Source organism: Tamandua tetradactyla, chromosome 12 (genome assembly GCF_023851605.1).
Source record: "Tamandua tetradactyla isolate mTamTet1 chromosome 12, mTamTet1.pri, whole genome shotgun sequence".
Classification (NCBI taxonomy): Eukaryota; Metazoa; Chordata; class Mammalia; order Pilosa; family Myrmecophagidae; genus Tamandua; species Tamandua tetradactyla.
Window position 1 is genome coordinate 35,017,552 of NC_135338.1, and position 17,028 is coordinate 35,034,579.

The following is a 17,028-nucleotide window of genomic DNA, read 5'->3' on the forward strand; positions in this document are numbered from 1 at the left end:
CCTTAACTCTTTTCCAAAGTTCTGAGAAAGATGAATTTGCCAGTTTTTGCTAATTGTTCCATGAGTGAACAGTACCCTGGACCATCTTATGCCTTTCATCTTGGTCATCCAGATTGTGTCCAGTCTTCCAGTTGATGTTCCTTAGACCCCATAGTCAAGAACCCCTAAAAACTTTCAGGTAGCTTATGTCCATTAATAGCTAGAGTTTTGCCAACAATGATTACTCGATATTTATGACTGCATTTGCTTCTCACATTTTTTATACATACCCCCCTGCTGGGCTGTCATCTCCATGATGGCAAGAATTTTTTTTCTCATTATTCTATCCTGAGTGCGAAAATAATACCAAATACAAATATTTGCTTAATTAATAAAATTTTCTTGTGAAACCCCATCTCTAGACCTCCCCAGGCAAGAATCATCTAGGATTGTACAAATCCTGCCATAACGAGGAGGTAGAACCATGCTAGGATCATGAACTCCATTGGGAATGCAATGTCACCTATTACTCATGTGTTAACCTGTTATTAATTGAATCTTTAATGTTGAATTTCCATCTGAATTTTGATAAATAAGATATATTAAATTTGCAAACAGCCTTAGTGAACCTAAGGTTAGTTCCTGTGAATTTCAAATCGGCTGTTAGGCCTTTGCAGTTTCCATGCCAAGAAGAAACAAACATAGTAAACACATTGTTCAGACCAAGAGCAAAATCCGTTTGTCAAACCTAGTACTTCCTCTAGTTGAGAAACTTGCTCAAGGCATCAAGACCAGGCAGAAGTCATCTTTAAAATTATGTAGGGCCTAGCAAGAACAGCACATATTTTTCTGTAACTCTAATCACTGATAATTTAATTTCCCCTAATTCCTAAGTAGGCCCTCCTGTATTAGTCTTTGCAAAAATAGGCCATTTAAAACCTCTAATTTCCTTATTACACTTCCAATGACACTCACCGCTTTTCTACTCACTGGTGAAACTAGCTGGAGGTAAAGGGTATGTGTGCTTTGGAAGATTCTCACTTACTTATACCGGTCATTTTCTGTATAAGTGTTTTTATGCCTACCTGACTAAGCTCTGGAGACCATGCTGAAGGAACTTGTAATTTGTGGGGAAAGATAGGCAAATAAACCTACAATTATAATACAGTACAAAACATTGCATGAAATTTCTTTGTCTCTCCCACTGAGGTAGATGAAAAATAAATTTGCAATTATAAAATAAAGCCCAATATGCTTTCAGGTTCAGCAACAAGATTTCAGGTTCCAGCTGGGCTGAATAATTTGAGGGACCTTTCTAGGACCAGTGATCAAACACTGAATGAGCTTTAAATTTTTCTATTCCCAGGTTGGGGGCAATAGAATTTAATTCAGCTGGCATAGCTGTATGTATATTTTTTAGTTGGATTTTCCTCAAGCTGCAACTATTATTACTGTGTTAAGAAAGACAAAAGTCATGTGAAAATCTGCACATCTCATTCAGTGAATGTTTTTTGCCACATTTATAGACAAACTTAACATATAGAAACATAGAATTCTGTAATCTGCAGTGAGAGGAGAGTGTCTTGTCCTTAAAGTGTTTCCACGGCATGTATGAGAGAACATGCCTGTACAGAGGGAGATGCTGGTTAATGGACTGATGGAGGACTCAAAGACTCCAATTGGAGATGTGAATCTTACTGTTTTTCATTATCCTGTGTTGTCCTTCCAAATAGCCACTAAAACCAGACTCTATTTAAATGCCTGTTTGTTTGGTTTTCTTGTTCTGTAGTAGAGCTGAAAGTTACAGCAGACAGGGCTGTTAGGAGAACTGTGGCTGGAATAGGATTATTTAATCACTACCTTGAGGTTCAGGTGGAGAGGCTCAGAAAGGATTCTCCAGGCACGAGCATCCTGTTTATTACTATAAGATTTTTGGCTGCAAGCTCCTCAGTGGAATCCCTAGATTTGGTGACTTGGGCTAAACAATGATTGATCTAATGTCTTCTTTTACCATGAGGCCTACAACCAGGCCTATCCCCTAATCTTGTACCTCAAACCATTTCAGTGTTAAAGAGAGGCATGGAAAAATAAATCTAAGAAAAAATGTTTTCTGTAAGGTCTTACAACAAAGATGGCTAAGACACTCACCCTTAGACTTTCCTTTCTTAAATGGCAGACAGCTCCATCTGGCCTTACCAGCTGCATGGCACATGCAGTCCAAAAGAGGGCAGATCTAAAAAGAAAATGTGACATGTGAACTCGAGTTTTTAGTTAGTTTGTTTCATTTTTTTAGTCACTAAAATTACAAACGCTATTCTCTGTCTCTAGTAACCAGCACTTCTCCTTAGCTGAGGAGGTACGTGATGGGTAACCAACATCAGCATTTATTGATCTCAGCCTTATTACCCCTCAACTGATCTGATCTTTCCTTACTAACCCTTTACAGCCCATCCCACAAAACAGAACTAGACTTAACCTACCTGGACCACAATTCTGATATTGCTCTGTTCTGCTCAGAACCCTTCATCAAGCCTATTTATTCAACTGCGTCAATGTCAGAATCATTAGTATGACATTCAGGAACCTCCCAAGCTATTTTTCTGTCTGTTCCTATCTTCTGTTACTCTTGAGCTTCAGCCATATTAGACTTACTTACTCCTTCTCAGACATTCTTACTCCTTGTCTCTCTCTGCATTTTTATTTAGGTTTGTCCTTTCCAGCAGAGAAATCCTTCTCATCCTCCTGCCTATCCTTTTAGGCCCAGCTCAGATGCTGCCTTTGAATTTTATTAGCACTTTTATTCTGGTTCTTACATTCTGGAGGCCTTAACTATTGCTATTTGTGTAGGTGTTTTGCTCACCTACTAGATTATAAATCCCTTAGTTGCTTGAGGGCAGTGGTGACATTTTAATCTGTAAACCCTTAGGACTACACCCAAGGTCTTGCCTATAAAAAATAATGCAGTAAATATATATTGAATTATCTTTAAGGTTTGGACTTCTTTTGAGCATTCACTTCTGCAGTATTTCTAGAACAAGCCAACTATAGCAACAGTGATCTAGTTAGGCCTATCCCTGGACCCTTTTTGGATATAAAAGGTTATGATATGAATCTGGGTGGGTTATGGGTATATTCTGGGAATCCATCAGGGTGATACCATCATATTTTAATTATAGCACTGACAGCAACACTACTTTTAGCAAATAGCAGTAACATTTGAGCAGGCACAGCCACCGGAAATTGGCCTCCCTCTCTGTGTTTCTCTTCCCCATTTCAATCCATCACCTGTCTTTATTCCTGCTGTAATTTAAACACCTGTCTAGATGGAATGCATGCAATGTGTCCCTACCCCACACATTCAGATATTTGCTCACCTGCCTTATTCGGAAGGCTGGCTCTAAAATAAACAGTATTTTGGTACTAAAAGAAAAAATTCACTGAGGTCACTGTGGCAATGGACATGGGAAAGGGAAGGGGAATGAAATATCTGCATAAACACCTCCAGGAAAGTGGGAGCAGAAGAAGAGAAGGAGGAGGAGGAGGAGGAGGAAAGCAAAGGGTGAAACATCTGCCAAACAGGCACAAAAGCTTAGATGGTGGTAGGATCCCAGGACCAGATTTCCACAGGCAATCATTCACTTGGGTAACTGGGTGGAGGGAGGCAAGGGTAGAGAAAAATGCAGTAACTGATTTCTTTTAGGCATAAATGTCTTATATCCATAAATAGTAATTCTCATGGCAGCATAGCAAATTGACTTGGAAGTTTTTAAAGCTTATTTTAAACTGTTTTACCAACTTTTGTGTCCTTGGCACATTTAATGATTACTCATTTTAATGTTTGAACATCTGAACAGCATCGGGAATGGTAAAATCTTAAAGTTCCTATTGTTATTTTCCTTATTCCTTCCCCTTTGTTACATCTTGCTCTGCACCTTATCAAATGCATTTCTCCAGTTTTTCTGGATACTCTTTAAGCTCTGTGGAGGAGCAGTGTTTCCTCTTTCTTGTTCTCTCCTCTCTCTGTCATCCCTTATAACAAGTGTTTCTCAAACTTTTAGGTACAAGCAAACTGCCTATGGATATTGTTAAATTGAGAATTTTAATCCCCTAGGGCTAGGGCTAGGCTGATACTCTGCATTTTTTACAAGCTCCCAAATAACGCTGCTGCTGGTTCTCTGACCTCATCTTATATTGCAGGATTCAGTGACAGAAGGCAGTGGAAATAACACCGTGGTTGACATAACCAATGGGTAATTTTGTATCAGACAGATTAGGGATTGAATCCAGGGACTTCAATGTGGCAATTACATGCTTTTGAGCAAGCTATTTTACCTTTAAACCTCAGTTTTCCATCTATAAAATGAGGGCAGTAGTTATACCCATCTAATAGAGTTGTTTTGAAGATTAAATGACTTTAACATAGGTAATGTGATTTAGAACAATGCTTGGTACTGATTAAATTACGTTTAGCTACCATTAGTGTTAATATTTTGTTGTTATTACTGTTATTGTAGTAGTATCTAAAAGGTATCATGTTTGCATAAAAATTGATTATGGTAGAACATTTTAAAGGACCCAGCATTAAAGTATGAGATTGTTTTATGCATTTTTTTTCCTTTTGCACATAAAGATGCTGAAACCATTATCAGTAGGACATGTTCTTTTAGTCATAGTTCCAATAATTTGCTAGATTTTAAACTATCCCCTATCTTCTGAGCCTCTTTGTAACCAATGGCATGAATTTGTGAAATGGCCAACCTAGTTGTATTAGCATAGACTCTAGTTATGACCCAGTGGGCATGACCTCCATTGTAACAGGCTAACAGTACTAACTAAAGTGATAAACCACTGATTTGTGGAAGGTGCTGTGTCTTTCTATGTTGTGAGCCTGTCCTTGTTTAAAATCCTTTAGCGGTGAAATATTACTTATCATAGCAAAGCAGATACATGTAAGTGCCATTTGTAGCTTTGTCATCATCTGATCAACTTGGTTTTGTTTATTTTTCCCAGAGTAATGTAGATAGACAGAGAAGCAGATGCAGCCTGGGGACAGCCATGTTCATTATCCTTCTTGTCTTTTTAGGGAGGAAACTTGCAGGTGTGGACTCTAATTGGCTTGTAGAGTTCATTTAGGTCTGGTGCAATGCTGGGAGATTTGCTCTGCCTTCAGTCTTCCCTGGGGTGGGACAAGGTAGTTCTAGGGCCAGAATTGGTGAGTGAGTCCATTGTAGTTCAGTGGCCCCTTCTGCCCATCCTGAAAAAGATGAGAAGCTGAAAGGAAGGACCAAAGGCTTTCTTGCTTCATTAAATCTGTTAATAATTCAATGGGCTAAACCTTAGCCAGGGATAAATCTGTATATATAAGACTCAGCAGGTCTGGAAAAGGGCAATGCCCCTGAGCAGGAGTGGAAAATGGGTTCATCTCCCTGTCACTTATAATTGGCTGGCATGGAATGTGTGTAAAAGGATTCTGAGGCCATATCAGGTCAGTCCCAAATTGTTGGATCATTGATTAGCCCCGGGAAGACAGGGTGGGGGTGGAGAAAGAGAGGATAATGTGGAATATGTTCTGAGTGTCTTCTAAACAAAACCACACAGAGGGAAGATTAAAATGCTCAAATTAGAGGACATGTTATCATCTAGTAGGGAAAGGATTTTAGCAGCAGTCCTTCAGAAAAAAAATGGTGAGAAGCTTCAAAAATCTTCATTTCTTATATAGCCTCTCATTTAAATATTGCTCACTTGCTCTTTCAATGATGATGCTTTACTTTTGTGTAGAAGGTAATCACAATGGCTGTCAATTACTGGTTTATCCACAGATTAAAAAATGAATATTACATGAATAACCAAAACCTACCAATAGTGCAAAATTTTGTTCATGGTCATGCCACCTTTTACTGTACCTCCTAAGGAACAAACTGTTTGGTTGAGGATAGAATTTCTTTGCTTTGCTTCTTTAATATCCTCTGGTGAAGGCTAACAAGTGGGAAATAAGATTTAAGGGAAAGAAGGAAAAGCTAGTATAATTTTGAATAATCAGTCCCTATATAATCACTCTTTAGAATTTGATGACTGTATCTGATTATATTTTCCAAAACCTCCAATAATTAAAGGTAACCAAGATTGTTTCCATACTAAGTACAAAATTGGAAAATGTATTTCAAAACAGAAATACCAGTTCTGCAACTGTTTTTTGGCTTGAGCAAATTACTTACCTTTAAATCTCTGAGCCTTAGTCTTTTTATCTGTGGAGTGAGGTAAGGTGTAAGGGGGATATAAAAGTACCTGATACTGCAACTATAACGACCCAAATGTTAAACCATATTATTTGGAAAATGTATACCATACAAACTTGAAGTCAAACACTCTCTATTCTAATCCTGGCACTGCCGCTTAATAGATGTATGACTTAGTCTAGTTCACTCTTTCTGGCCTTCGGTTTCTTCTTTTGTAAAATAGAGGTAATAATAGCACTGACATCAAAGTGATTACTCAGGATTTAGTGAGATAATGCAAGGACAGCTAGTATGTGACGCAGAGTGAGCATGCAGTCGGTATTAACTATTACGATGAAAATGATGATGCTTCTGTAAGGGGCAGCCTTGTCAAAAGTTCTTGGAACTTAAATCCCTTCTCCTAAGACTTATGTCACTGTTCTCTGGTATCTCAGGCTCAAAATCCTGCATTCAGCTTTGTGTCTTCCTTCTTTTCGGCATTTTTGTGCATCTTCTTTCATGAAGTGCTTCTTACAGTCGTCCTTTCTTTTCAATTCCAGATTTTAAGGTTACCTTCTTCACATCTGTATTTCTCATAATAACTTAATTTTCTCCCAAATTGTTAAAGTAATTCATGCCCAGTATAGAATATTTGGGAAATATAGATTGCTGTAAGAAAAAAAATAAGTCAGCATTCAGAAATAAATGTCATTTGTATTTTGGGTTTTTATTTCTAGTCGTCCAGGAGTGTGTTCCCATGTTTTATTATGTGTATGTGTATGTGTTGAAGGAATATTGCTCTATTCTTTTTATGGTTTCCTCTTGGTATTTTTTTTTCAACTTGTGTTATTAGCATGTTCCTATTTCATTAAGTATTTTTCAAAAAAATTTTAATGGAAACCTAATGTTTTCTTATGTGGATGGAGCATATTTAGATCTTCTCCTTTTTCAACATTAAAAGTAATGCTTAATGTTTTTCACTATCTGTTCACAGTATAGTGTGATGATTAAACACATGGGCTGTGGAGCTAAGACCATGGATCAGAACCTAGTTCTGCCATTTATTCATTGTACAGCCCAGTTTCCTTCTTTGCAAAAATGTGGGTTATAATAGTACTCATCAGTAGAATTGTAAGGATTTAAATGGTCTTGACTCATTTATACAAACTCATAATAAGTTCTAATAAATATTGATTGCTGTTAGAATTGTAATTTTCATTAATCTTTTGCAGTTGTTTTTTAGCATACTTCCTGAAAATCAGATTGTAGCATAAAATGTATGGATATTTTAACATCTGTTTTGGTTTGCTAAAGCTGCTGGAAAGCAGCATACCAAAAATGAGTTGGCTTTTACAAAGGGGGTTTGTTAGTTTATAGATTTACAGTTCTAAGGCCATGAAAATATCCAAAGTAAGGCATCAAGAGGAAGGCGTCATCTCTGAAGAAAGGCTGCTGACATCCAGGGTTCTCTGTCACATGGAAAGGTACATGGCAAGCATCTGCGGGTCCTTCATTCCCAGGTTCCATTGCTATCAGCCTCTGATTCCAATGGCTTTCTTTCTAAGCATCTGTGAGACCTCTCTTAGCATTTGGGCTTTTGCTATCTTTTATCCTCTTCACAAAGGAAGCCAGTAAAGAACTAAGACCTACTTTGAATGGGCTGGGTCACATCTCAATTGAAATAACCTAACCAAAAGGTCTCACCCACAACAGATATACCACCACAAGAATGGATTAAAAGAACATGGTCTCTTCTGAGGTACATAACAGATTCAAACCAGCACAATGTCTTTAATAATTATTGCCAAGTTGGTTTATATAAGATCTACCAATTTATAGTCACACAAGTAGTATGCTCTCACTTCTTGTCATTATTGGGTTCTGTCTTTTTTATTGTTTTATACCAATGTGAGACACAAAAATAGTGTCTTGTACCTTGCATTTCTTTTGTTGCCGGTGGAAATGATGAATTTTTAATGTTTAATGGGTAGTTGTGTTTCTATGTAAGTTGTTTATTGAAATCAATGTCCATTTTTCTATCAACAGTCCATCTTTTCTTTCCAAATCAATGAGTTCTATGTATATAATAATTATTATTATTAATAACTAAAATTTCTTAGGAATTTAGAGTTTTCAGATGAGAAAATGAGGGCTGGAAAGGCTAAGGAGTTTGTCCATTTTCTTAGACTATTGCCTGACAGAGAGTAAGCTCTAAGTAAATTCTTGCCATTTTTGTTATTCATCTTTGTGTTTCACAGCACCTAGCATTGAACAGTAGTGCTTTGCACAAAAGAATAGTATAGACACCTGTTAACCTATACTGGCGCTAACCATCCTCATTTCTGTTCTTTGATGTACACAGAAACCGTCTTAAAATGAGTGCCTTTGTCACAGCCACTATTTCACCTCACCTGAATCAGCATCTCTTGGATTTTACTCAATCCTGTTTTTAACCATATGTTTTTAATACTTTTTAAAAACTCTGTTAAATCAAGTTATTTCCCTCACTTCTAGGTAACAAACTTGAATTTGGCAAGTGGTGTCGTAAGCAGAAGCAGTGCTTCAACTCCCCCCACCCTTCGGCCTGTTATCAGTCCTAGTGGCCCGACTTGGTCAACGCAGTCAGACCCTCAAGCTCTCCAGAGCCACTCCAGCCCTCCTGGAAACAGGTAAATGAGGGACCGTAGAGCTCGTGTTTGGCTTACACTAGGGATGGCCTATGTCCGAAGCAAGCCATACCCACCTTGAGTTCTGTACAGAGACACCCATAAGGCAGATACCTCTTCCCTACATGTCCTAATCCTCTGGCATTTGAATAAGACCTCATTTTACTTCTGAGGTAGTTTTAAGGCAAATCAAATGAAAAGGAAATTTCTGATACAGTTAAGTAATTCACTTCTGGGTGAAAAAGCAAGAATTTATACTGTATTTTATCGTTGCCTATGGTCAACATTTTCTTGAACTTTTTGATATTTTCTCTTCATCTTCCAGTTATTTTTTATACCTTCTACCACAGAGTGTTAAAGTACCTTTGGATTCTTTGGACATGTATATTTTTTTATTTTATCATCTAGGTTATATAATTGAACCCAAATAGCCTCCCAAACAACGTTCATTTGGGAAGTGGGAAGGAAATAACCTTTGTGTAGTAGAGAGAAGTAACAGATGATAAAGTCCTAGTAGATTCTGGCCATAAAGTAAGCAACTTGTAAGTTAAAAAAGAAACCACTAGGGTGTGGGATGGTGACTCAGTGGCAGAACTCTCACCTGCTATGCCAAAGACTTGGGTTCGATTCTGGTGCCTGCCTGTGCAAAAAAAAAAGAAACCACTATATCGAATTCTGATTTTCTCCATATATTAAGTTCTCCTGCGTTAAAAAAAAAAAATGTCAGAAATGGATTTCCCAATGCATCTTACTTTAGTGGCCATTAAAGATGAGTTAAATTGAATCGGTCCCTGGGTTAAATGGCGTAGAGAGAAATATGACTGTTATGATTAAGTATTCCTACCAGCTAAGATATTTCTTCCTCCAAATAAAGAAGTGCCACAGAGTGTTCCACAGAGCTCCTACCCCCTTGCCAGCCCTTGCAGCCTCTGCCTAGTAGCTCTTAGTATGCTGCCTTGCCCTGAGATTGGGAGGGATGATTAAAAACTTGGGCATGGAGGAAATACCTAATTGTTGTAAAAGTATCTGTTGGTGTTAGAATTATTACTTAAGGGGCTAATTTGAGAAGCAGAAACTCTGATCAGGAAACAACGTAAACATAAGCACCTTACATCATGCTCTGTTTGATAAAATGTCTATTGTACCAGTGATCACAGTGATCAGGGCTGAAAATTTACAGCTGAAAATAACAAGAACTTGAAGACCAAGAGAGAAGAATTTTTAAAATAGGATGTTTCCCACACCATTCTCTTTATAGGAAAAATCTGTTGTTTGGTATTTTACGTTTTAATCTGTAGGGTAACTGCATTCTTAAGATGTTAAGTTGTAAAAAAGAAATTCTGTATATGCCATAGATCTTTATTTTTCCTTAGATTTATCATAATACCAGAGCCTTGTTTCCATAGAAAACATTTTTACTGGAATCTGGATGTATTATCTGTATAACCAGCAACAGCCATTTTCCATATTATGTAGACAAACTGTCAAAATGACACCACGTTGGAAAAGTACAGTTTTAGTCATTTTTATACTTGTAGAGGGAATGAGAATAATATTTTAACAAAAATTGTGGCTGGTATAGGGTCTTCTCATGGTACCACCCACTAGTGCTCAAACCAAAAAAGATGGAGGGATCTTCCCAGGTCAGAGCCAGGCCTTAGAATCCAGCCCTGTGAACAGCCTTCTCCCCAACCAGACTGTGCTCCTGAGGCTGTCTCTGATCACGTGGTATTATAAGATTGACTTCAAAGCCATCGCTCAGAAAGCAGCCTCCCAAAAAGTTCCCTGGTCTTCTTCCTTTTAGGTTAGCTGTGTCCATAATAGCCCTCTCATCATGGCCTCTTTAAGCAGAAAGGCCCACATTCAGGTCCTGTTATAGTCCAGAGTAACCTTAGGAAACCTTCCTCTGCCCCCCAGGTAACCCCTGGTTGCCAGGACGTTGGGAGTTCCGTTTCCATGGTTTCCATGTGGAGTTCCCGAAGATCACCCCACCCCCACTCCCACCCCCCAACCTGGCCAAACCAGCCCAAAATGAATTCTCAAGAGTCCTTCCAGACCTGGCTATGATATGGGCCCCAGGCAGATCCCCCAACTCTTGTTCTTCACAGTTCCATGCCCCATTTCCATTTGACCTGGTAAGTCACTGTTTTGTGGAGTGTCTAGTTGTTCTTCCTTTAGTAGTAAGGGTGACTAGGTTCAATGACTATGGGATTAGTATTTAGAGATGTGAGATTTATTACCTGTTTTAACACTAGGTGGTCCTCAGCTGGTCATTTAATCTTTTTATTGGGTAAACATACTTACATATAAACCGGCCTGTTTTGAGAGCTTTTAGATTATCTTTGAAGCACTTTGATCTCCCTGGAAGTAGGTACTAAGTAAATGAAAGGTACTTTTACTAGTACTTCTACAATAGCAACAGTGGATTCCAGGGCTGATAAACTCTGATAATTCACTGAAACGACGGGCTGCCCTGCAAACACTAATGAGATGTAAAGAGAATCCCATTGTTGGCTGTACTTTTCATCTCTGCATGTCAGAGGATTCAGTCACTTGGTAGCCACAGGAATGAAAACCGGTGAGTCACAGGAATTCTACAGTGTTATTTTTCATTTCCCTGTGGTGTTGCTATTGTTCTCAATTTTATGGATCACACAAGTTTTCACCAGACAACCTTGTTCTTCCCCGGCTATTTTGAAACCACCCCAAGTGTAGCCTGAGGGCTGTCGTCTCCCGTTGGGTCAGTGTGAGCTCAGCCCAGCTTCTCAGATCCCTCGGTCCCTCTGGTCTGTCTGGAGTTCCTATTCAAGCTTTGTTGTGGGAGAGGAAGGCAGAAAGCCCACGACTTGCCCAGACAGTCTGAGGCCTGGCCATGTAGCTTGCAGCTCCCTAGACGCTCTGGAGTTGGACTTGGCCAGCCATTCCTCTGTTGTTACTTTTCAGAGGTAATAAGTGAGATTAATTGCAGGCCATTCTCCAGAAGAGAAAGTAGTCAGGACCAAATACAGTCACATGTTTAGAAGCCTGAGGTGTGCCTCTAAGGAAGGCCAATTTAGAATTATACTATTGGGCTTCCAGGATACAGGTACCCAGTATTCATAACCTCTTTTTTCTGAAAGTGATTGTTTTCAGTTTCTGTATACTGACATCTGGGTATTCAAAATTTTCTTCAGCCCATGAGTTAGATTATTATTTTTTTAAAGCTGCCTTATAATTATTCTTTTTCTGGGCACATGGGAAGTCTTTAGGAGTTGAGAGTTGATATCTAGAGGCTTCTCCTTATTACCACTAGTCTACCATGGAGTTGGACCACTTCAGAGCGGAGAGTTTTCTAGGTGAGGAGCACTCAGTGGGTTCATCCTGAATTTTTCTTTGTGAGGCCTGGAAGGGTTACTATAAAGTCTTGGCTGCTGCTTGGAATGATTTGGAAAGGACAGGGCCTCAGACGGCTTGGCAGGAACCTGAGGCCCTGTTTTTTTCCAGTCCAGCCCTTCCTTGTGGATCGAGCTGTCAGGGAATCCCACGAATGTCTGGCTTCTGCCCCTTTGTATGTTTTTCCAGCATTTGTCATTGAATTATTTTTATCCTTCTCTGGCTTTTTCACACACGCAACCTGGAGATTTGTCTGTTCCTCGATATTAAAGGTGGGGGAAGTTGAGAAAGAACATAGCCATGTGATTATTCTGACTTTTTGTGGTAGGTCAGGACCTCGTGGGCATGGGCTCTTTGGCTTGGGACAACCCCCACTCTCTAGAGAACATCTTTATGTCAGAACTTTAAAATTTTCTACTGGGGAATGGGGCATGATGGAAAACCAGCTCTTAGAAACTTGTGTCATATTTGGTGTCACCCTGCCCCATTGCCCACTTCTCTTCAGTAGTATATAGAGAGAGTCTGGTCTCCTGCTTTACGTGATTTTTTTGGAACAAGTTTTTCAATGATTCTGAGTCTAGTTTGGCTAATACTTTCCTCCCTTCTTTTAGATTGTTTCTTACAAATGCTGCTGGAGACTCAGGTCTCTGCCTTGTCATCCTTTCCTTCTCAATCAGTCCTCAGACATATTGATTGTAAACTTCTTTAAAATATATTCCTATGCATTTCAAATATGTCAGACATTGTGTAAGATGCTGGGACATAGCTATAAATAAATCATAATAGTCCATTCTCACAGAGTTGACTGTCTGAGGTGTAGGTTCCATGTGCTCAGCCTAGTGCTGGGTGCTGGGTAGCATCTAAATGACTTTTTAAGACATGGGTTTTGATCACTGAGAGGTTATCCCCTAGCAGGGAGAATGCCACATACACATGGAATGATTAGAGAAACAGGTGTCAGAAGCATATGTCAAAGATTTCAATTTTATGACAATTAGAAGAAAGAGCATCAAGAAAAGTATGAAAGGATTTAAAAGAGAGCTGCATAGTTTTACAAAAAATTATTCAGTAGCCAAAGTGGTGAGATTAATCACAAAGACTGGGGGTTATGTGAGAATAAAAATAAAATGTGCTTCTGTCTTCTGTGTTTGTGAAAAGAAATTATTCTGAGCCTAGTCCTTTAAGTGTTTCCTTTTATTTAAAAGCATGTGGACTTTATAGGAAATGGGCCAGTGACCCCTGTTAAGATGGCATGTTGTAGTAGTAGGTGATAGGACAGTTGGAGTCAGACAGACCTGTTTAACTCTTAGCTCTACTACTTAACTAAGTATATGACTTTGAACAAATTGCTTAGCTTTCCTGAGCCACAATTTCCTCATCTGTTTAAAAATGCAGATAAATGATATCTACCCCATTAAGTTATAAGATTAAAACGTGTACGTGAAAGCAGCCAGGATGGTGCTTGGCTTTGGTGTAGGCTCTTGGTAACTGTTAGTTACTTTTTATGAAAAGGGAAAACTTAAGAATTAGACTTGCTCAGGCTATGGCCATACCACTTGGTTTAGTACATAGTTTAGATTGAAACTGATCGTCACCCATGTACATTGTGCTCCCGAGCCTGCATTACAGAGATACCACCCTTCCAGCTGAGGATGGGCAGGACCAGAGGGAGGCCAGCAAGAGTTTCTTCCTTTTCTTTGAACCCTTTGTTAAAGGGTGACTTCTTTTTACTTAGTTCTTTGACCCCTTTGTTAAAGGGCAACGTCTTTCTACTCAGCAGGCCCTTCCTTTCTGCTATCTTCTTTTAAATGTTGAAATTTCCATTACAGCTCTATGTTCTAGCCAGTAAACACTCATATTTTCCATCTATCCTGGGGGGGTCCAGCTTTTGGGAGGGCTTTACTCTGGAAGAATTTGGAGCTTATAATTTTGTACTTTATCCTGTTATATAAATAATACTCTCTAGCCAATAGCATAATCAGAAAAAGAAACTATTTTGGGGGGGGGCCTAAAAGTTAAAAAAAAAAGCAAAAAAGAAAAGCTGTCATGTTCAAAGTTCTAAAAAAGTTATATTTCACTGCTATTCCCTCTCCTTCCTAACCAAAAAATAAAATTTACCTGCCCTTCCTCTTCACAAGTCTTACTTTCACTTGAATAAATGTTTCTCAAGCACACACATGATAAAGGTCTATACTTCTGCCTGAAATTCCTTTATTAGTTTTCTCACCCAACCCGACAAATAACCTCTCAAAGGCCATACCCTGATTCAGCTCAAGCTCTGTGACAGACTCTGCAGCCAGTCATTTACCAAGAGAACCAAACACCAAAGATTTTGTACCAAAGCCAGAATGATTGGGCTTTTGCTTATTGCAGAGAATTTTGGTAAACTAAGGAACTATGTAAAAGATAGCTGGTTGGACATTATACCAGAGCCTAGGCAAGGTGGATTTGGGTACTTAGGGCCTAGTATCCAGAGTGAAAAAAGTGAATCTTTTCTTATCTGCAAGCCAAAATAAAATGTAAATTGCTTTGTGGTTGGCCACTGTGGCATTTTTCTAGTTTAGTTTGCCTCCTCTACTACCCTCTCCCCTAAGTATTACAGATAAATCTCCTTATATTTCTTTAGGATTAAAGTGCGCGCGCGCGCGCACACACACACACACACACACACACACACACACACACACACACACACACACACACACGAACTGTTATTGTTAGAGCCAATACCCATCATATTTAGATCTTCACTGTGTAATTTTAATGTCTATCCAAAATAGATGATTATTTTGTGTTTTCTTTTGGTTTTTTTGTGGGGGGTTTTTTGGCATGGGGAAGCACCAGAAATCGGACTCAGGTCTCTGGCATGGCGGGTGAAAATTCTGCCACTGAGCCACCATCACATCACCCTGTTTTGGTTTTAAGAGGCTTGAATGAAAAAGCTCCCTATACTAGGTTGAATGAGGACTCTTTTTCTAGAATTAAAAAATTATACCAAGTTTGCCTAATCCATAATCAGTTTAATTTTCACATGATTTTTCTATCAGCTTCTGTCCCTCCACTAACTCTGTTCTACCAGCCTTGGAAAAGCTTGAAAAGAAGCACAGTGATGAAGGAACACTTGTATATTTCTTTCTGACTCCTGTAGAGAAACATCTATGATCCTTTTTTTTTTTGGCACGGGTAGGCACCAGGAATCAAACCCAGGTCTCCCGCATGGCAGGCGAAAACTCTGCCACTGTGCCACCATTGCCCACCCTATGATACATTTTTAAGGTTTAGTGTTGACCCAAAGAATTTAGAAGGAAGACCAGCTGCGTTTCCTGAACCTTGAATTTAAAATCTCATCCTACTCTCATGCCCTTTCATCTGCTAAAAGACTCTCAATATTTTACTGACCAAGAAACCGATGCTTTTTTTTAAGTTTTTTTTTTTTTAAATTGAGGGTGATGTTCACAGAACATCAACTTAACCATTTTAAAATGAACCATTTAGTGGCATTTAGTACATCTACAATGTTATACAAGCACCACTTGTATTTAGTTCTAAAAGGTATTTTCATCACCCCAGAAAACAACCCTGTACCCACCCATTAAGCAGTTGCACCCTTTCCCCTCAGCCCCCAGCATCCACCAATCTGCTTTGTGTCTTGATGGATTTTTCTATTCTGGATAGAGCATATAAATGGAGTCATATGATATGTGACCTTTTGAATCTGGCTTCTTTCACTTAACATGTTTTTGAGTTTCATCCACATTGTACTTCATTCCTTTTTATGGCTGAATATTCCATTTTATGTGTATACCACATTTTGTTTATCCATTCATCTGTCATTGGACATTTAGGCTGTTTTCCACCTTTTAACTGTTGTGAAATAGCTTTTCTATGAGCATGCATTTATAATCAGTGCTTTCTTAAAAAGTCCTAACACTTACATTTATCTCTATTTTAATAAAAGAATACAATAGATTTGCCGCATATGAAAAGGAGTCAAGGTCTCTCTTCCATGCAGCCACTTTGAGGAGCAAAGTTTTGGTGTAGGTTCTTGTTAAGGTTTCCAAAAAAAGAAACTTAAAATTGAACTTGTTTGGGATGTAGTCTTGCTACACCACTTAGTTTAGTACATAGTTGAGTTAAAACTATCCATCACCCAAGTTCAGTATCATACAGTATCATAGGGAAAGCAGTAATACCAAATCATGACATTATGGTTTGCATTCTTTACTTTTATTGTGAAATAAGCATCCATATTTTAAAATAGTGATGGCAAATCATTAAAATGCTCCTAAAGAAAGATAACTAGGAGCAGGTAAACAAAAGGTCTGTGAGTAAGACTGAGGTGGGGAAGAAACAGTGTATGAGAGCTCAGAAACTCCAAGTGCCATATCCAATGACAGTCTTGGGTGTTCATCAGAAGTAACAGAACTCTTGTCCTAATTGGACCTTCGTTATGCCCAGAGGCAATAAAGAGATGGTTCATGACTTTCATGAATCATCAGTCTAAGACTTGTGTTAATTTGACTTCAAAGTTGATAATCAATATCATGCTTGATCTGGTTCTTAAAATAAGTTTACTATCCTTCTGCGATGCAAATGAAATATGGGTTCAGCTCAGTAATGTGACTATAATCTAGAAGGGTTTGGATGAGAAAAACAGGCTTTCTGACACAGCAGATAAGGAAAGTATAAAGGGGGTTAATAAATGGGATGTACTTAAAAGTCAGAGGAAATCAAATTATGTCCTTCTGAAATTGGCTTGTGCCAAGGAAAATTGAGTAGATGAGTCTGCCTATATA

At 38.7% G+C, this 17,028-nt stretch overlaps 1 protein-coding gene across 22 annotated transcripts in view; it reads left to right on the forward strand.

The window, feature by feature from the left end:
• Positions 1-17,028, forward strand: part of TTLL5 (tubulin tyrosine ligase like 5) — a 445,087-nt gene that overhangs the window by 244,885 nt on the left and 183,174 nt on the right. For all 22 annotated transcript variants that reach the window (XR_013160369.1, XM_077123116.1, XM_077123107.1 and 19 more), the window contains one exon: positions 8,709-8,863. Coding sequence is in view for 21 of the 22 variants with exons in the window: in XM_077123116.1 (XP_076979231.1) it covers positions 8,709-8,863 (155 nt within the window). In the remaining variant the exon portion in view is untranslated. The remainder of the gene's footprint in view (positions 1-8,708; positions 8,864-17,028) is intronic.